Raw genomic sequence first — 21,816 nt, 5'->3', positions numbered from 1 at the left:
TTTCAAGTTTCCTTCCCTACTATTTTTGGCATGTTAAAGCTCTACCAACAGAAAAATGGGGAAAAGGATATTATTCTCACACTCCCTGAAACAAACAAAAAACGTTGACTCTGTCCTCTTGTGATTCAGTAATTCTTCAGGAGTGAATTCCCTGGCCAAGAAGCTTACAAAAAGTCTCTTATACGTTCTTCACCAGGCCTCAGTAAAACTCCTGATTGCCATGATATATTCACAGCCTTCTGTTTCCATCATGCATCTGAAAAAGGCTGGTGCATACATCTAGCTCACGTGATAAGACTTCTTGCTTCCTTCTGAGCAGCAGTGGCTCCAGACACCAGTGCTCCAAGCGCGTGCCTGGGGTGGCAAGCTGCGGGGGGCGCCCTGCCGGTCCCTGCGAGGGCAGCAGTCAGGTTGCCTTTGGCAGCTTGCCTGCGGGAGGTCCCCGGTCCCTCGGATTTGACAGCAGTTCAGCAGCGGGTACACCGAAGCCACGGGACTGGCTGACCTCCCGCAGGCGTGCTGCCGAATCCGCGGGACTGGGGACCTCCTGCAGGCATGCCGCCAAAGGCAGCTGCCTGCCATGCTTGGGGCGGCAAAATACCTAGAGCCGCCCCTGCTTCTGAGTGAAATCTAAATCCACACATAGGAAGAAGCAAATCAGCTCCCTTTACCAAGGCTCTGGGATTCCATGTATTTCTACAGCCACAAAGGTGCCATTCTTTCCAGAGAGAAAACAACCACAGTGTAACTGACCCAAGGTGTTAATCAGAATACCAAACTATCTCAATATCTTTAGGTCATGAGTAAAGTCTGTTGAAAAAATTGTAGTGATTGATAAATGTCACTTCTTTTTCTGTCTATAAACTGACCAATAGCAGTTTGCAGGTTTGTTGTGAATATTCAATACTCACAATCTGAACTTTGGTAATGTGTTTTGATTGAATACATAGGTTATATGGTTCATTCCAGTTCCTTGTTTGGATAAGTATGATTCACAGTAATCAGCCTTTTTGGTGTCAGTACTTATATTTATAAATTCAAAATGTATTTTCCACACAAAACTTCTTTAGCCAATATTCACTTAAAATATGCTGCCTCCACGAATATTCTGTCAGCAATCTCATCCACTAGAGTGTTTGGACAAAATGAACAACAAGGGTAGGAAACGCATTCAAAGGGATTTCATTTCAAAATTAACACTAAGAGTCATGGAGAACTTTTTAAGGCAAACATCCATCTCCACTCTCTACTTAAAGCACTACCGAGCACTGTATGCAAGAGTTGTTTTCTGCATCCAATGCAAATCTGACCAACACTGTATGCTGGTAAACAACTATTCAGATTCTCCCAGTAAACCAAAATGTCAAGAAATATTTCTGGACAAATGCACCATGAAACCAGAGATAGTTCTGAGTTAAATCAATGATAATTTCATCCTATGAACAGACTACCTAAACTCCCTCATAGATTTCCACCACTATTTCAACAACCACCACCCATCCATCAAATTCTCTTTACAACTCTCCCACACCAGCTTCAACTTCCTAGACACCGCAATCAACTTCACAATGGAACCTTACAGACAACTATCTGCAAAAAAACGCATGAATCACCACATCTACCTTCACAGATCCAGTAATCACCCCAAACACTCCAAGAAATCTGTTATCTACATCCAGGCACTCAGATATCACAGAATATGCTCCAAGGGGAAAGTTCAGAATACACATTTTAGCATACTTAAAACTGCCTTCATCGAACAAGGACATTCCACCAGAGAAATCAGCAAAGAATCCTGTGGCACCTTATAGACTAACAGACGTTTTGAAGCATGAGCTTTCGTGGGTGAATACCCACTTCCTCAGATGCATGTCACATGCATCTGAGGAAGTGGGTATTCACCCACGAAAGCTCATGCTTCAAAACGTCTGTTAGTCTATAAGGTGCCACAGGATTCTTTGCTGCTTTTACAGATCCAGACTAACACGGCTACCCTCTGATACTTGACACCAGAGAAATAGATCTCATCTGGGCCACCCAAATACCCTGAGAGAACCTGCTTCAGTACTGACACATACTTCTGCTCCTCATGCTGACGGTAGGAACACACTCCTTTATGAGTCACCTTTGGGATCCTCCTCCCTAACACATAAGGGCCAGGCTCAGAGGAAGACATAATATGCCTGTCTTGTGGGATGACTATAAATACAACATGCACTCACAGAACCCCTCCTGGCTGGTCTAAAACAGGTTATACAGGGCAGGCATGCTATACTCCTCCACTAAATTAAAGGGCCAACAAACTATTGTGCAATATACTCCCTTGAGTGAATAACCTCTTCCATTATGGACATAGACCCGTGTGATTTCGAGGAACCAGAGAGGAAGGAAAAATATGTGTGCATGTGCAGCATTCATTGCAATAAGCTAGCTGCGGAAGAGATGATCAGTACAATGGACCAAATTAAACCTTGGTGTAAATCTGAAATTTCCATATACAAATCTCATCTCAATGATGGCCAGTAGCTTCAGAGTAAATAGCTGCCATGATGACAATGAGCTACCCAGAGTATTATCAGTGACATTTATGTCCTGGCATTCTCTCGCTGTGTGCATATAGTCAGAGCCAAGTCTGGAAATTTTAAAGAAAAGAAACTAAACAAATCTTCAATTGGCTGCCAACAAACAAGAGGTTTTCTGCATGGGGATCATATGAGAGAGTTCTGTTACTCTATCTAGGTGCGGTGTCCAGTAACATATCCTAACAGTCTACTCATATTCCTAATGCAGCATTCAGATATGCACAACCACTTTAAGTAAAGATGCTCTAATATTCTCCTATCACTTGAGATTTTGAACATCTGCAGTGAGGCTGCCAAACCTTAGATCCTTGACAGAGAATGGGAGCAAGTCCAAGATCAACATCAGAGACCATGACTATGTTTAAGTTTCTAGAATTCTAAAATTTCTTTTCACAGGGCAAATGAAGAAAAGTCTGAACCTGCTTAGGACTCTTCATGGGATGAGTGAATACATTTAACTCCTCCCTTTTGAGTGTTCTGGGCCTTGCCTGACTTATGCCTTGACAAAGGCAAGGAAGCAAGCAATACACTGTACAAAAAGGGATTTTAAAAAGTAACCTGGCATCAACCAGCAAAGACCTGTGACCCTGGGATTTATTCCACTTGAGTTTTTGTGTTTCACTCTTCCATGAGGAGTATAATGCTGAAATGAATATTTTTGTTGCTAAATTAATATGCTATCTTGGAATACAATATTTATTAATTTCTTTCCCAATTAATTTGCTCTATTTTTTTAACCCTAAATACATCCATTTTCTTCTAATGGTATGATACAGGTTTCACCTAATCACAGAACACTAAAAATTTCTGTGAAATGAAGTTGCAACCACGGGGAAACCCCTCAAAGATTTTTTGTAATTTTGCCTGTTGTTCTTTTAATCAGTATGGGCTTTTTATCTGTCCCTGTTGAAGGGCAAAGGGAACTGCATATCAGAAATGAATAAGGAAGTCGAGAGGAAGAACAATCTTGCAGTTAAACCGCTGGACCAGGACTCAGGAGATCTGGGTTCAGTTCATTTGGGTAAATCATTTAATCTCTCTGTATCTCAGTTCCTTATTTGTATACTGGGGATCATAGGAATTTCTTTTTCTCACGCTCTGTCTTGTCTATTTAGATTACAAGCTCTTTGGGCAGGGACTGTCTCTTACTATATGCTAGGCCTCAATCTGAGTAATAACAATAATAGTACTTTTCATAGTCAAAATTTTAGTCCAACCAAACAGGCTCTTTAAGTACATGATTTTGTTGGCCTGCATGTTGCTCATAACACTTAGATCGTCCCAGAAATCCAAAAACATGCATACAGCTCACTCCAGTTTAAAACAAGTCTGCTTTGATTCTAGGACTCGCTTGAATGGAGACTGAAAAATCTGGCAATCCTACAAAGCATGGTCCCTGTGGATGAAGGTTCTGCCTGCACCAGATTTGGCTTCCAGTTTAAACAGACAAACTCATTTTCCAACTGTTATTTTCTTGACTTTCACAAGCATACATACTTTTCCTAAAAATAAAATAAATATGAAACGAGCAATGTGATCCAGCTCCATAGAGCCGCCTGATCAGAGTAATCCACGACTGTTAATTTAACAATCACTTCAGGAAATCTCATGGTTAATTTGGTACAGACATCCATGTGACCATCCATACAGATGAAGGCTTGTTGGTTGACAAGTCAGACTAGCTCTCTATTCCACTCCTACAAATTTGCTGGAAGATCTTTATTACTTCAGTTTAAAACCAAAAGCCACACGTTTATTAAGCAATGTTTTCTTTTGTAGGAAAGTATGTAAGCTAGTGGCTATAGCTGGGGCCTGGGAGAATTCCAGAGTTCTGTTAACTCTACCCCTAATCTGCATGATTTGGAACAAGCTATTCTCTAGCTGTGTGTGGCCACCTGTATGATACATACGCACTCTTGCAGGGGAGTTGAGACACAATGTTTGTAAGTTATTTTGAGATCTTTGAAAGCCATGTGCTACATAAGTACAAAGTATTATTAAATGCTTTCTATTTATCTACCTTAGGGTTTGATACTACCATCCATCACTGTAGTCTCTGAGCACCTTCCACATAAAGTAAATAGCAAGAGTAATGCCCCAAATGGACTTCATGGGAATCCTTGGTATGTCTCCCTTTTTGGGGTAAAAACTCTGCTCAGTTAGAATTCAAGGCTTTGATATTTTACTTTTAGTACAATTCTAATTTTGGTTTTGGCTTTATTGTTTAGGTTGATTTATTTCAGGCTGATTGATTGGGGGGTTAGGAGTAGGAATATTGTGAGTTCCATTCTAGTGGTGGAAAAGCCTTTTGGAAGAGGAAGGTTTTTCAGAATTTCCTAAAGACAGTCAGACTCTGGAATTGTCTTATTGCATTCATCTTAGTCTTTTTGTGCAGTCAGGCAATGCAATATAAACTGCATAAATGTTTGCCTAAGATGAATTCTCCTGCAATCCATTCATTAGTGCATCTCTGTCTGGGGTTATACAGTAGTCTCAGACAAACTATACAAAAGTCTATTTGTTCTATCAGCAATAATCCTCTGGCTTGGTGACCACATAAGAGAGTAGACACAGTTTCCTAACAAACATTTTACTTCTGCACAAATGCTTATTCTCTGTGCGGAAGACTTGGCTTATGACCTTTGGACAACCTTTTGTTATGGTAACTGGAAATCAAGATATATTTAGCACAGTCTGGTGTGGGGAAATTAACATCCCTAAAATGGACAAACTAGTTATGACGATCTGCCTCTTCAAGAAACACAGGAACAGTATGTAATGCAGGCTCCTCTCCTTCCCCTCTGCTTATTGCTGTATTTGCTTCTCCAAACTGTAATTAACCCGCTGATGAGGAAGGAAGCACTTATCAGCACTTCCTTGCTGGGTGGGTGGGGAAAAGAGGACAACGGAGGGGGTCAAGGACAAACAATAGTGTTATTTGGGTGATTTGGGAAGTAAAAGGCAGAGAGCTGCAGTGAGCATTCTAGCCTTTGGTATCTGAGATCATTACTGCATTGCTGGGAAATAAAATCTTTTAGAAGAGTTTCTGCAATAAAGCAAAAAGCTCAGAGCAACAGACAGGAGAAGAAACATGCTATCTGTTTTAAAGGGAGTGAGATAATCTTGTCCACAAATGCCTCCAGTAGACACAGACAGTTCTAATGGGCTGTATCCAACTCTCTTCATATTATTTTTGTGACTAAATTATGGAACAAGAACCCAATCCACACAATATAGAATGATTGGCTCATGGCACAATATAGATTACGCTGTACTCTATATGCATACTGAACACAAATGTGCATCATAGTTATTCTATGTGCTTGCATCCATAAACTGCTATGCTGTAGTGTATAGTAAATGGGTCAAATCAACTTTGACAGGCAGGCACAAGTATTAAATGGATTTCAGAAAAATTTGTTATGCCATCAAAACTCAAGATGCCAATGTAATGAATTTTAAGAGTAAATCCTGGCAATTCACCACCGATTATTCACATTGTTTACGCAACTTTATAAACATTCTTATTAATAATCACAACTCTATCCATTTTGAAAGATCTGATAATGTTGACTTCTAAGAATGTGAAAGCAAAAGAATAACTTTGCTATGCATTGTTCTGAAAGAGACACTATTCCTCTGCACAACTGCATCAGCTGATGTTTGTGCTACCAGAAGTACAGACTGATCAGAAACATCGGAATCGTTGGTAAATGTGTTTACAAAAGCCTTTTTGCAAAGCAGCTACTTTTGACCCATTTTCCAGAGTTCATTCCAGTATGCTGCTTTTGGATATAATTTGTTTTTTAAAAGGGTGTTTGTTCTGCACTATGATGCCTCAAAAGTTCAATGGCTTAATTTTCCCTTTTCAGTCAATAAAACCTCGACAAGGAGGTAGGGTGGTCTTGTGCTTAAGGTACTGGAGACTTAGGAGACAGATTCAATGCCCGGCTCTGACATACACTTCCTGCGTGACGTCAGGCAAATCACTTAATCTCTCTGTGCTTCAACGCCTCATCTGTAAAACACTTCCCTACCTCCCTGAGAGTTTGTGAGGATAAATGCATTAATGCTTATGAGAAGCTCAAATACTACATGGGGGCCATATACCATAATCTTCTTAGACAGATATATAGAGAATAGCAGTATCAGCAAAAACATGCCCCACAATCCCACAAGCGGACATTGCTAGACAGCTAGGGAAAGTGAGTGTTAGTGTTTTAAACAAGTGTCTACATTTCCAACACATCACGGAGCCTAATCATAAGAATCCAGGAGGTCTATGAGAATTGCATGACCTCAGAACCTCTCAGGATTAAGCCTAAGTTTGGAACTTTGTTCTAAAAGGCTTTCATGACTTTACCATCTGCCCTGGCACCCATAACTCAGTCCCTTGAGGAGCAAGTATTAAAGTTTACGGGCATAAACCTGTAAATGCCAAAAGACAAATGCCATATTGCACAGAGTGAGCAATGTGACACTGAGTCTGGACTGTCTTCTGCATTTTAAACTAGGCTGAACAAAGCATTAAAAAGGCCTGGGAGGTAAAAAATCCTGCAAAGGCTGGAGGATGGGCTCAGTTTAAGCAACTCTGGCAGGTAACATGATGCTGGTTCTTCCCTCCCTATTTCTAGATTCTTCTACAAATATCCAAACTCTTCAAGGCAAAAAGCCTGGGGAAGGGGCACAAGCAAAGCAGCAATGCAAAGTGGGCTTTTCCACCTGCTATTGCTTTGCACCAGCCACAAACTGATTGGCATGTACAGGGATGTTGGTTATGTGCGAAAGAAGAGGTCATTGAATATCCATTTGTATGGTTTCAATGACACAAACACCTGCATTTGGGTCGTGCAATGGCTGCAGTTACTTTTCCAACCAAAAGGCTAGAAAAGCAGCCACACATGCAGCCTCTTGACTTACCTGTGAGTTGGGGTGTTGTGTTGTGCCTTTTCTGCACAGTTTCCCACACACATCCAATTACTATGAATTTGTACCGGGGGGGAGTGAATCAGCTCCCTAGCCAACTCTTCCTTTCAACATCTCATCAATACAAAACATGACAGTTTAACATATTAACCCAAACTTTAAAAAACCCCAAACCCCAAAAGTGAATCCTATGTCATGGGGTGGTTTTCTTGGTGGCAGACACAGAATTTTTTTTTATTCAATCATCAGGCTACTAACATTTGTAAGCAACCAGTCAAAAACCCTGTTTGTGTTAATGATGAGGTATAATATGATATAAATGTTATATTCAGTTTTAAGTTTCCTATTTAAAGGTGATTGTACAGAAAACTGATGTAAATGAACATGGATTGGCTTTATATCAGACTCCACTAGAGAGCAAACTATTTAAATCAGAATACAGTTAACGTTCGATCTTACTTAAGTGAGAAAAACTGGGAGTTTCACCACTTGAAGAAACATTACAAAGTACTCACCATCATCTGCTGAATGTGAAAAGTTTCAGCCCCACTGGCAGAGAGGCGGTTAGGAAACAAAATGTCAACAAAAGATTCGGGGAGTGTGCTTGGTCCAGTGTTGTAAACCTTGAAGTTTGAAAATATGTATAAATACAGGTACATATATTAAAGATCACGAATATAAAATTATTGCAGAACTGGAATTCTCTTCATTGACTTTACACACTTACTTAGAGTGAACATGGATTACAGATATATTTCCAAATTTCACTCATGTCCCTAATTTTTTCAGTCTTCACTAAGAACTGTTATATAAAGCACAGGATACTGCAGCAGGGGTTAGTTTAATTTTTGCTCTTTTGACATTTAGTATTTTCACCCACAGTGTGCACTATACAGTGAACAGCATTGACATACAATGGCAAGTAATTAAAAAGCCAGTTACCAACATAAATTACATGTGGCTTTTGTCCATTATGTGGAGACACGGTCAATGATTACATTTTGAATGCTTCAATAATGCTGTCTAGAAGAATGAAAAAAGCATTGCTTTTCCTACCAGTGTTGTTCTTTTCCATTATGGTAACCATTGCATTATATTTTGTGTGTGTTTTTCTTAACGAGCACAAACCAAAATGGAATGATGAACATGACTACTGGAATTCTGGGTTTACTGACTGTGTTGATAGGAAATGCACTTGAGCAACCTTAATTCAGTTCAAGATTTGGGGGGGTTCAACAAAACAAAGTTTTTTCATGGAAACATGTTGACTTTTCACTGTAATACCAAAGAGTTTCCAGCCCCAAACTGAAAAGTTTCAGGTATAAAACACAAAACTTTTTTCCTCCCCCCAAAAACCTCAAAGATATCCATGAAAAAATTCAGTTTTTAAAATATGTTGTCTACATTTTTCATGGGGAAGGAAAAAACATTTTCTGACCATCGCTAATACACACACACAGATAAAAGTTTACATAATCAAAATATTAAACAATCCAATTAAAAACGTTCAGCTATGTTGAGATTTCTTTGTCTAAATATATAGTGATCCACACCAGCATTGTTGTGAGTCCAAGGAACTATAAATATTAAAATATCAAGTCTTCTTTCTTGAGGCATTGTATATATTTTGAGGAATGCATGAATCATAAAGGGGACTGGTGCAGAATGCCAAGTCTTTACAAAAGCCCTGAGGCACAAGAAAGGAGAGCGGGCTCCAACTACAGTGGAGCAGAACAAATACTGCATGAAATGTGAGCCTAATGTAACAAATTAGAAATTTAAAAAATGGATAATCCCACCATGATAAGGAAAAACAGTTCATGAATAAAAGGTATTCGGATTACACAACATATTATTCACAACAAAACATTTGACTCATTGCAGATTTTCACATACAAAATCGCCCCAAACCTTATGTATTTTTAGCAATTCATCTTTTTTCTGTTGAGAAAATGTTACTTTTCTCCATCTGGAAAAATTTAATAAATAGTGGGAAAATCATTAAACACAGCTAAACAAATTGTGATACAAACCATGCTTTACCCATTATGAAACCCTACCCTCTCTCTCTCTCTCTCTCTCTCTCTCTCACACACACACACACACGCACGCACGCACGCACACAATCTGAGGTTTACCACTTTACTGGAGGGCAGATCTGTGACTTGTTATAGTATCATTTTCAATCTCTATCTGAAAACTCTCTTATATTGCAACTTTTGTTTGCGTGAGAGAGATCGAAGGGAAGGAGGGATATATTATCAATGTATAAATTCTATCCCTATACTTTATATAATTTTCTTTTATTGAAAGTAATCATCTAGTCAAAATATCAGTACATCTGGTCTTAATCTGTTTTCTAACCAATAAATGACTATGGAAAAACTACAAATCCTCAAGAATAAATTGAGAGTCACAGGCACTAGAAGTCTGGTTCACAAGAGCTTTAACATCCTGAAATCCCAGTTTGAACACCCAGCTTTTACTCCTTTTTAATAAATAGCTACGGGCAGTGCATGACAGGAGGGGCTTAACTGCTCTGGACTATAGCCTGCCCCTAGATGGAGACATGTGTTACCCATTATGAGCTAACTGGCATGATGCCTAGGAGAACAGTGGAAAGAAGGGAAAATGAAAAGCTATTGTTTACAATATTCTATAAATGATCCCCCACCCTCCCATATCTGTATGATTTGTCATCCCCTACTTCCATCTAGTGGTCAAAAAGGATTTGTAAAGATAACTATGAAACACAGTGATGGTAGTGAGATGAGTTCTTTTTGGTCCCATAAAAAAATCTTGTTTTAACATGCATCCCACAGGTTACACTGCACCAGGAAGCTACATCATCCACATGAAAAGGATGATCCCATAGACGTGCACAGGTAATTTTGAGATCCTGTGTGACGTATTTAAAATGAACCCTTCTCACCTCTACCCTTTGTTGTTAAACTCCTGCATTAGGGTGACCAGATAGCAAGGGTGAAAAATCGGGACGGGGGTGGGGGATAATAGACACCTATATAAGACAAAGCCCCAAATATCAGGACTGTGTCTATAAAATTGGGACATCTGGTCACACTATCCCACACAGACACAAACAAGCTGCACAGTTCTGGACCATTCTTTGCACTATTCTGTAGTAGGGAGCACTGTGTACCTCGTAGTGTTGACATTTACATGCAACAAGCCTTGATTCTTTTGAGAGGGTACTTGCTCGGCCTCATGAATGAATGCTGCCTATCCTTCTGTTTAACCGTAACGCCACTGAAAATAATGGCTCTTCCCTTTGGAATCTTGGGACTGGATCTGAGATGTGACACTTGAATGAACAGAGCTGTTCACTCTGCATGTGATGAAAGGGAAAAAAAAAGACCAGACCAAACAATGGCAGCTCCCTGCCCATGAAACTGCGATGCCCTATATCTAAATCTTTTAATAATACATGAAGATAAGGAAAAACACCATCCCTAGAGACTACTTTAGTCCACTGTGAATACAGCATCCTAAAATGTATGTATGATACACTGTTCTGAGATAAGGAAACGTGCACCAATCTCCCCACAAAAAAATGTGCTGTCAAGAGAAGAAGTGTAAAGGTGGATCAACTTTACCTGAAGAGTGAAGTTGAGAGGCTGAAAAAGACATTCATAATTCTCCAGCTGAACAAAATTGGATGCTTCCACAGACCCTCCATAGAAAAAGGAAGTCGGGGAGACAGTTCTGAAAGGTTAAGACATGAATTCAGTCATCTCCATCTGTCTTCAATGTGAGATACATGTGTGGATTGAAAGTGCAGTGCAGAGTTCATACAGCTTGGTACAGAGAGTTAAGAGAGGTGACTCAAGGGAGCCCTTCCCTTCCCTTCCCATCCTATTGTCTATACTTTGTTTTATTCTCAGCAGTAGGTCAGACAAATACAACCTTAATGGATCCTGAACTGGCTCTTTTTTCTGCTATTCCCAGTCATAATATGAGACATTTTTAACATCATATCTAAAATCTGTCCCTTCTTCCCCATGCCTACGACAAAACTTCTTGTCCATGCCCTGGTCCTTTCACATTGGGAACTGAAATCTTTCTTTCCAGACTCTCAGAGCTCTGAGAACATAAGAATGGCTGTACTGGGTCAGACCAAAGGTCCATTCAGCCCAGTATGCTGTCTACCGACAGTGTCCAATGTCAGGTGCCCCAGAGGGAGTGAACCTAACAGGTAATGATCAACTGAACTCTCTCCTGCCATCCATCTCCATCCTCTGACAAACAGGCTAGGGACACCATTCCTTACCCATCCCAGCTAATAGCCATTAATGGACTTGACCTCCATGCATTTATCCAGTTCTCTTTTAAACATTGTTATAGTCCTAGTTTTCACAACTTCCTCAGGCAAGGAGTTCCACAAGTTGACTCTGCGCTGTGTGAAGAAGAACTTCCTTTTATTTGTTTTAAACCTGCTGTCCATTAATTTCATTTGAAGGCCCCTAGCTCTTGTATAATAGGAATAAGTAAATAACTTTTCCTTATCTACTTTCTCCACATCACTCATTACTTTATATACCTCTATCATATCCCCCTTTAGTCTCCTCTTTTCCAAGCTGAAAAGTCCTAGCCTCTTTAATCTCTCCTTATATGGGACCCGTTCCAAACCCTAATCATTTTAGTTGCCCTTCTCTGAACTTTTCTAGTACCAGTATATCTTTTCTGAGATGAGGAGACCACATCTGTACGCAGTATTCAAGATGTGAGTGTACCATGGATTTATATAAGGGCAACAATATATTCTCCTTCTTATTCTCTATCCCCTTTTTAATGATTCCTAACATCCTGTTTGCTTTTTTGACCGCCTTTGCACACTGCGTGCATGTCTTCAGAGACCTATCCACGATGACTCAAAGATCTTTTTCCTTATTCGCTGTAGCTAAATTAGCCGCCATCATATTGTATGTATAGTTGGGGTTATTTTTTCCAATGTGCATTATTTTACATTTATCCACATTAAATTTAATTTGCCATTTTGTTGCCCAATAACTTAGTTTTGTGAGATCTTCTTGAAGTTCTTCACTGTCTGCTTTGGTCTTAACTATCTCGAGCAGTTTAGTATCATCTGAAAACTTTGCCACCTTGCTTTTTACCCCTTTCTCCAGATCATTTATGAATAAGTTGAATAGAATTGGTCCTAGGACTGACCCTTGGGGAACACCACTAGTTACCCCTCTCCATTCTGAGAATTTACCATTAATTCCTTTGTTCCCTGTCTTTTAACCAGTTCTCAATCCATGAAAGGACCTTCCCTTTTATCCCATGACAGCTTAATTTACATAAGAGCCTTTGGTGAGGGACCTTGTCAAAGGCTTTCTGGAAATCTAAGTACACTATGTCCACTGGATCCCTCCTGGAATGTCAAATACTTTTTGCATTTAGCCCACAAAGGTTTAAAAAAACATACAATAGGCCAGATCTTCCGCTGGTGTAAAGCAGCATAATTCCATGAAGTACAGTAGAGCTATACTGCTCTACAACAATTGAGAGGATCTGTCCTAATCAGCATAATTTTGGAAAAAAAAATTAATTCACAGAAGAAATTAAAGGAATTGCTCCTGCATAGTTTCCAACAGAAAAAGAGACTCTAGTTTTATGCCATTGTATCTCCACTGAGGCCCTAAAACTGTCTGATCAATTACTGGTTATGAATTACTCATTCAGCTTTACTTATCAACGTTTAATACAACAAGTGTTTCTTGTTAAAATGGCAACAAAAGACTTAGGTTAAAATGTCACTTGCTATTGTCCCAGTCCTACAGACCTTTCTAATTCTTTGCTGAAAACAAGGCAAGTTTAACGTTAAATTAATCTGAGAAAGCTGTTTTAATAACAATAATTTTCACTTACGTATGGGTTTCTGTCTATGGTTTCCATGGTACTTTATGAACATTAATTAATTACACTTTTCAACAACTATGGGGTTGTAATCTCCATTTTGAGACTGAGGCACAGGAAAGATGTAGTGACTTGCCCATGGTCACACAGCAAGTCAGTGGCAGAGCTGGGAATAGAAGCCAGGACTCCTGAATGTCAATCTCAAGCTCTTATCACAGTGTAAAACACAACACTGTTTTACCAGAAGGACTAAGACACAGTACAAAACTCACAACCCAGGGGGGAGATGGGGCTAATCCTCCCAAAATGCCCTCCTAATCCTAGGATGTTCCAGGGGCAGAAAAGGTTCTTGGTGTAATTTAAGACAGCCCTGGGAAACTAAGTTACAACAGCTTCCCCAGGTTACTATACAGGTGGCAGTAGTACTCAGAATTTCCAAAGAGCTGCATCTGACATGCCCTCCTGCCCCAGCATGCCTCCTATGCTGGGGCTCATGAGAGAGTCTTCAGAAGGCAGCCTTACTGCTGTCTTCTATAGTGCCCGTGCCAGGAGAGTCCTCTCCCAGCTGGATATGGAGCTTTTAGGGCCTATTTATGCCACTCCATCCCTTTATGTAGCATACGAGCAGGGCCAAGGATCTCTATCATGGACTCAGATCCTTAATAATAAATAAAAATATTCTTTAAAAATATGGTGTCCAAAATAGAGCATCACTAATGTTATCATGCCTCAGAACTTTATCTCCACTGATGAAACCATCAGTAAACTCAGTCCTGGTAACCAGACAAGGTGTTCTCATGCTCTGGAGTTAGCTACACCTAACGTACTTGAATGAAGAAAGTAATCCATATAATCAGTTAGGTGGGGTTTTCAAGACTTGTCTTTTAAATGAGATATTATGAAGAGAAGGAAAGAAGCCCAAGTTGCGTCAAACTTTTTGGAATGTTTAGAATCTTTGTTCACTAACAGGGAGAAAACAGCAGTCCTAGAATAATAGATGAAACTCTTCTGTGCTTGAGAATCATCAGTTTCATCAAGGAGCAAGAGATTCACTGGATTAAAGTTTAAATGTAGACTGATTTCCATGCAGACATATTTGACTCCATTATTTAAATACAAGGTTTTTTCTCAGTACTGCTAAGTGTTATATTTTCAGTATCTGGAAATTTTTGTACTTGTTAGTCATGGGCAAACCTTAACAAGTCCAGAGGATCAAGTCAAATAAACACACATCTGAACTACTGGGGGTCTGCAAAACCTGGGCCAGAAACATGGTGAGAACAGGCTCTCTCTCAAAATTTCCAGCATGTACTCCTTCCCGTAGGGATAGAAATACTATGGGGATAGTCTTTTTTGTAGTATTTTGGCACAAAATCTGGTTTGGAGCCTGTAAATGCAGACGTTAAAAAATTAAAATGAATGAAAAAGGTTAGCCAGACTTTTTCACGCCTCCAAAGAGGTTGAGATTTATGTTGAGGTCTGATGGCATTCTTCTTTTGTCTGAGTAGGCTCACCCACATCTTCAACATGCATGACAACTCTGTGCGCTAATGGGAGTTGTGTGACTTTATTCCTGTGCAGTGTGACAGAAATACAGGCCTAAATGGTCAAACCCAGATTCGGCCATGAATCTAAAGGTTTACCCACATCCTCTTCTAACTCACACATTGAATTCAAATAAGCACAGGTATCTATTTTTTCAACTTGTAACAGTGGCTAAGTATGTCTTTGTCCTTTACTAGTGGTATAGTAGTGCCATGACCCTTAGCTCAGGCAGTAGATGCTCATGCTGCCTGGATTCAGTCACCACAAAGAATCCATTCAGGAGGTTGTTACAAATGGTGGCTAGTACGGGGCTTGAAGTTCTGCAGACCTCTGATGCTCAGGATGTACTTCCCCAAGTGGGCAGTATATGTAAACCTCATTAGCTCAACATACGTCATTATTCCTCGTTGGTGTCTGGATGACCTAATTCTGAGTCAGTTACTGCCTAGGTGGCCTCCTGGGATTGAACCTGGAATCTCTGGATCTAAAAGGTTCAGCCTCAAATGGCAGTGCTAAAGGACCAGGCCCATAAGTTTATAGCTCTTTATGAGGTCCAGCCAGTAGAGAGGGACATAAGAACATAAGAATGGCTATACTGGGTCCGACCAAACGTCCACCTAGCCCAGTATCCTGTCTTCTGACAATGGCCAGGTGCCCCCAAGGAAACGAACAGAACAGGTAATCATCAAGTGATCCATCTCCTTTCGCCCACTCTCAGCTTCTGGCAAATAGAGGCTAGGGACACCATCCCGGCCCATCCTGGCTAATAGCCATTGATGGACCTATCCTCCATGAATTTATCTACAGAGGCACAGTTGTCCAGTATATTATAAGTATTTCAGCCTCGATAGTGATGTGGATCTCTCTATTTTTATTCGAACTCCTTTCATACCAGGGAGAATGGGGGTTAAAATATAAACACAAGCTAGTTCTGACTATGAAATTAAATAGAAAGGCAAATAGTTAGATCTCACCATTATTCAGAGAATTCCAGAACATTAGACCCTAACCTTTGGCCTGGCAATTCTCAGCCATATCTTTAGACACATCTTCTGGAATGAGATTTGATTCATTTAGTCTTGCCCCCCCCCCTTTTTTTAAGGTCCATCACATTCACAGAATTACAGCAACTTAAATCAAATACTAAAATATCTAATGTTACTAGCTGGGAGAGGATGGGGTGCAATAAATACATCCCAGATAATGAATGACGATGTCCTGTTTTCAAAGTCTGGGAAACAAGTCTAGAAGAAAGCAGCTTTCTGGCCACATATAAACAAAGAGAAGAATGTAATTTTCCGTTGGATGAAATTCACATGTTCTTGTTAGGATTTTATTTGTATTTTTTGTCATTTGATAATTGGTCACTTACCCAGTGATAGATGAGTCCACTTCATGCATCAGGGGCACAGACAGGGTGAGAGTGTTGTCATGTAGCGATTCAGAGTGTTCTAGGTTTCCACTGTGTCAGAAAAGAAAAATAAGCATGCTGTAAACCTACAGGCTTTGCACTGAATTACACGGGTGCAGTCAGCAGCTATTATCTCATATTGGCCTTTTACTCTGAACCTCTGTGTTTGAGTGATGGCTCATTACAGAGCCTTTGAAAGATCAAGGGTTACATTTGTAAATTGTGCCCTGGAGCGGGCATACACACAAAGCTTGTCTTCTGTGGATTGCCTGTGTGCATGCACTGTATGGGTAAGTCTACACTGAAGTTGGGAGCATGCTTCTCGGTGCAGGTATACAGCCTTGCGCTAGCTCTACATGCTAAAATAGTAGAGTAGCTGGTGTAGCACAGGTGCCATCTTGGGCTAGCCACCCAAAGAGGGTCCAGGAGGGCTTGTACTCAGGCAGCTGCCCGGCTACCCCGGCTACACTATTTTTAGTTCATTAGCATAAGTGCACTGGGAAGCACATCCCCAGCTGCAGTACAGACATACATCATAAATGATATGCTGAAAAGGTACCCATAAGATGAGACTCCATCTAAATTCACTTGACCTGGAAAACTACTGTAGTAAAATAATGGCAAGTCTCCATCTTACATCCCAAACATAATCAAAATAATTTACAATCAATTTAAAATCATTCTTTATCTGCCAGATTGTACCTCTCTTTTGAAGGAGATCTTAGAACAGTTCTGTGATCCTACCGTTCTCAAATCAGTAAACGAGGTGGTGCACTGATTGAGGTGTGTACTCTAAAACAGCCCATATCACATTTAGTCACTTTTCAAAATGAGAGAGAGATACGTTTTTATTAGGTGCTATTACAGGGCCTTGCAAAAGTCCAAAATATGGAGCAAAAAAGATGAGTATTACACAACCATGTCAATTTATTTCAATGGGATATATAGAGACGTATTGTTTTTCGAAATCTCTCTGACCTCCCAAATTTAGGGGATGTTGGATGTTGAGTAGAAATGTGACACCATGTTCACTTTTCGCCAAACATTTCAAAGCCAGTTCAGTAGACAGCCCTACTTCAGATTACCTCTTCTTGACATAAGAAAATGACGGTCAAGAAGCTTCAGTCACAGGTTTTATCAATAAGAAATGTATCACCAACTATATTTCCTTGGGCTGTGAACTCATCAGCCTTCATAAACTAAATGGAGTTGAGCAAAGCTGTGGATCTAAAAATCCTTGATTTCTGAGAAAGTTTGAATCTGAATCCAAATTTTGTGGCCATATCACTAACTTCAAGATGGGCCAAACCAAAGCCTCTGAGCCTCTAAAACTGTTTCCTCTCACACAGGTTTGAAAATGACTCCAAATCAGTACCACTGACTTCCTGTCATGCTGTGACAAATATGTCATTTACTGAAATTTCAAGTGGTGTGGATGAGCATCTGAAAATGGACAAAATTGCCACAAAGGGTACTTTTAGAACAGCTCAGATCTAGATACAAATTTTGAGACTCTGGCCTATTTCCACAGTTTGTGAATAGCATTTTTCCCACTAAGTAAGAAAAAAGCCAATGCTCCTGATAGCAGGGAACACTATGCTGCTGTCTTTTGAATGACACAAACACTGAGGTCTTTCTGCTTACTTCAGGTCACTGAAGGTCCCATGGTACATTTCCCATGAGTAATCAAATGTGGCCAATTTCCAACATCAATTATTGCTTTCCTAAATTTCCCATTGCTTTAAACCGACACATTATTCTTCATGTCCTATCCCCAGTGTGGAATGTTGCTCGTGCCATCAAAAAATAGCTGTGACATTCCACTCAAGAGGTAGGTAAAATGATGGCTATATGTGTACAGTTTATGATTCTGTAGTACGCTTTGAAGCTTGCAGGTGGTGCTGTATTAAATCAATACTAGTATATAAAATGACCCTCTTCACAAATGATGTCTGGATATTTAAAGTATTATATTATGCCTTTGTTGAGAATGCTGTATTCTGAGCAAATCCATGCAGGTCAAAATTGCAAAGATACTTAATCTGATGGTGAGTCTGAATGCCACCAAAATATGGAAAAATAATCCTGTTCTACCTTTTTAACGTATTATTTCAGATTTCAGCAGCATAACCTAAGGGACCAGTTTTGGCTTTCCGCTGTCAAGGTACTAGATTTATTCATAAACCTTAACATTTGACCAAACATACCCCTCTTATTTGGGGGCAGTGTTATTGAGGCTATAACAGGCAGCCTTGGGACTCCTTGTATAAAGTGCTAAGCTGGCTTTGCAGGCGGCTACCTTTGTTCAATAGGACTGTGAAAAAACAGGCTGCTGATACAGAACAGCCTTCTGTGATTGGCTCCTTTGATGCGACTGCCAACAAACAAAAGCATGTGGCTGAAGAGCATTCCAAATACCCTACCCCACCCAACAAACATTTTACAGTACCCTTTCCTTTTGCACAGGTTTTAAGTCTCCAAAACAGTGTTATTTTGTAGCACGTCACAAATACCAAGGGAGATGCAGTGCCTGCTAGTGGAACTAGTCATCTGTGAGTGAGTGGAATTCAAAAGGGTACACGTGTGTGTAGCCCTCTGAAAAAGGAAGAATATTTCTGTCAGCAAAGGGTATGACAGGAAACTAAGGCTAGCGACCCATGTTGCTTCCCCAAAAAGTGCATGTTTTTGTACAATAAATATTAGACTATCCAACTGTTAGGCTGTTCCAGACTATGCTGCCCAGCTTGCAGCTGCAATGAGCCCGTTGGGGGCCCCCTACGAGCAGTGACAGGTTTGACTTCTACACAGATATGTACTTCCTACACTTTCAGCATGGTGGGAAGGGAGAACTGTTCTGTGCTAAGACGGTGCTACAGTGCTGGCTTGAGGAGCCTGTGAATACAGGATGTCCCTCTTCATCTCAGCCTGACTAGGGCACATCACAGGTTTCCCCTCTTATTTTCTTTACTCATAGGCTTTTCTATAGATCTCACTATTGTAGCATTAAGTGCCTAAAAAACACTCCCTGTGAGGCAGACAAGTGGCCAGGGGGATGGATGGCTCAGTGATTTGAGCACTGGCCTGCTAAACCCAGGGTTGTGGGTTCAATCCTTGAGGGGACCATGTAGGGACCTGGGGCAAAAATCTGTCTGGGGATTGATCCTGCTTTGAGCAGGGAATTGTACTAGATGACCTTCTGAGGTCCCTTCCAACCCTGATATTCTACAATTATTATCCTCTTTTTCTAGATGGGGACCTAGGACTTGCTGGTTAAGTTACTTAACTTCTCCATCATATATATAAAGTGAGAGAAACAGGATATGAGCCCAGACCTCCCTAGATTCAATCCAAGCCCTTAGCCACAAGACTCCTTTCTGTCCTCCTCCTTTATATAAAAAACCTCCTTCTAATTACCATGATTCTCTATACTATCTATGTGCATGCACATACAAGTTCTTGATGCACTGTAGATATCTCACACCCCAGGGGGACTGACAACCCCTTACAGCTACACCAAAACGTATGCTTTGTAGAGGAGGAGGACAAGGGTTTCCTTGAGCCAGCCCTGCATATTCCCCCTTTCACAAACACGAAGTGAAAATTAACTTAGAGAACATGTTAAGCTCCTTATATGTTGTACAGCAATGTGAAGTATAGAATGCACGATTTAATGGGAGGTTCTTCATAGGGTATGGTAGGTTCCTTGTAAAATAAGGGTAGATACCAAGGAAAATTTACTGAAGTATATTGAGAGATGGATCTGATCCCAAGGAAACAAGTTATATGTATATTCCTCTTCATTATGTCTTATAAGTTCTGGAAAACACAGACTGGGTGAAATTAAAGCAGCCTCCATGGAACTAAGCTCATGCAACAACTATGACTTACACATAAGATTGCTATAGGGTGGATGAACTGCTCTTCATGGATAATAAAATTTCTCTAATGTATCAGACACAAACAGTCTTGACCCTCTGATGTGCAGGGCTCTCTTATAGTATTTCATAGCAGCAGCACATGCTACAGGATCTTGTTCCACACACCTGTCATTTTGAGGGGATTACTCTTTATGAGAACTAAGTCACTGAGCAACTGCTAGTTTTCATCTCTCATCTCCAACAGTTCATGGGTGTGGGGGAGGGTCATCATGGAAGTGGGGATGGGGGGATTAAGACTGATTATGTTCATCTTGACATGGAAGGATCCAAAACGGGCCTCTTCATGCATCTGCAGTCACACTCAACAGCGCAGAAAGTGAAAGCCCCAGCTAACCACGTTTCAGCAGTGGCAGCATTAGGAGCATAGGGTAATAAAGCCACCCTATCATAAATTCTTATATGAATCCAGAGAGTTCCTGTGACCTAACTGCAGTTATATTTTGTTTCTTTATGATAGATCATCCTAGAGAGGAGACAGGGCATGTTATGGTTTTCACTGATTCTAAGATCAAATCCCTATGGACACATTTCTAACAATTCTGTATTTGAAGTGACATTCAGCCTAACTCACTTCATAACAAGTTTCACAATGTTCTGTGGGCAGAACACTGCTCAGCTGTCTCATACATCCAGTCACACCACACAAAAGATCAGAAGGAGAAAAAAATGTGCGCTCAACTTTTCAACAGCTTAGCGAAGAACCGTGGCCATCTATCATCTAATGAACACAGATTGCTTTTTGACTTGGGTCCGATCACTTATTTCACTCAAGCACTGGCACAAATGCTCAGATGCAGCTGAGTTGCACTTGGTGCAAGACTCAAAGGGATGAGTGATGAAAGGTGGATTCATGCCACATAATGATCCCCTGAGCCTGGAGTCAGCTGTGGGCTGGTTTGCCCTCCAGTACAATTTACAGCACACTAAGAGCGGCTCTAATTTGCACCCATCTGGCAGCAAGAGTGCAAAGACAATCCTAATACACCTCTTTGTATCAGATTTAACCACTTACCCAGGATACTTGGCATGCTGGTTAAGCTGGCTTTATGGTCCCTTTATGCCACCAGACTATATGAATTTGATCCTAATAATTAAATTTCAGTTATTTATTATACCTCATACAATATGTGTATTTCATAGCATATATTTTATATGGCCAAGAGTCTGCACATTCCACCAAGAAATATGACCAGATGAGGGACCCTTACCTTTGTGCCGTGACAAGGAATGTAAGAAACTCCTCTTCCCCGGACAAGTGGCTTGTATCAAAGATCACACTGAACTCATACTATGAAAAGAAAAAGTGGCATTTAGTGAGTATTATAGATTGCTTTCCCTAATCTAGAATTTCATGTCCATCCCCCCCGCCACTTGAGCTACATACTATATCTATCAGGCAGAAATAGTCTATTTTTATATATTTAATATTAGTTGCCATACATTTGTCAGTGTGTAAAGAAGGCCCGAACCTATTAAGGTATTAGCCAATAGTCATAGGGTCAGATGTTCCCCAGATGAGACAGCCTTCACCATTCTG

At 40.4% G+C, this 21,816-nt stretch overlaps 1 protein-coding gene across 1 annotated transcript in view; it reads right to left on the bottom strand.

Moving 5' to 3' along the window:
* Positions 1-21,816, bottom strand: part of ITGA9 (integrin subunit alpha 9) — a 299,490-nt gene that overhangs the window by 60,062 nt on the left and 217,612 nt on the right. Inside the window, exons 20-23 of the mRNA XM_030551304.1 lie at positions 21,488-21,567; positions 16,303-16,392; positions 11,123-11,231; positions 8,024-8,131 (exon numbers count right to left, since the gene is read on the bottom strand). Of these exons, the coding sequence (XP_030407164.1) occupies positions 8,024-8,131; positions 11,123-11,231; positions 16,303-16,392; positions 21,488-21,567 (387 nt within the window). The remainder of the gene's footprint in view (positions 1-8,023; positions 8,132-11,122; positions 11,232-16,302; positions 16,393-21,487; positions 21,568-21,816) is intronic.

Source organism: Gopherus evgoodei, chromosome 2, assembly GCF_007399415.2.
Source record: "Gopherus evgoodei ecotype Sinaloan lineage chromosome 2, rGopEvg1_v1.p, whole genome shotgun sequence".
Classification (NCBI taxonomy): domain Eukaryota; kingdom Metazoa; phylum Chordata; order Testudines; family Testudinidae; genus Gopherus; species Gopherus evgoodei.
This window is presented reverse-complemented; position numbering and strand designations above follow the sequence as displayed.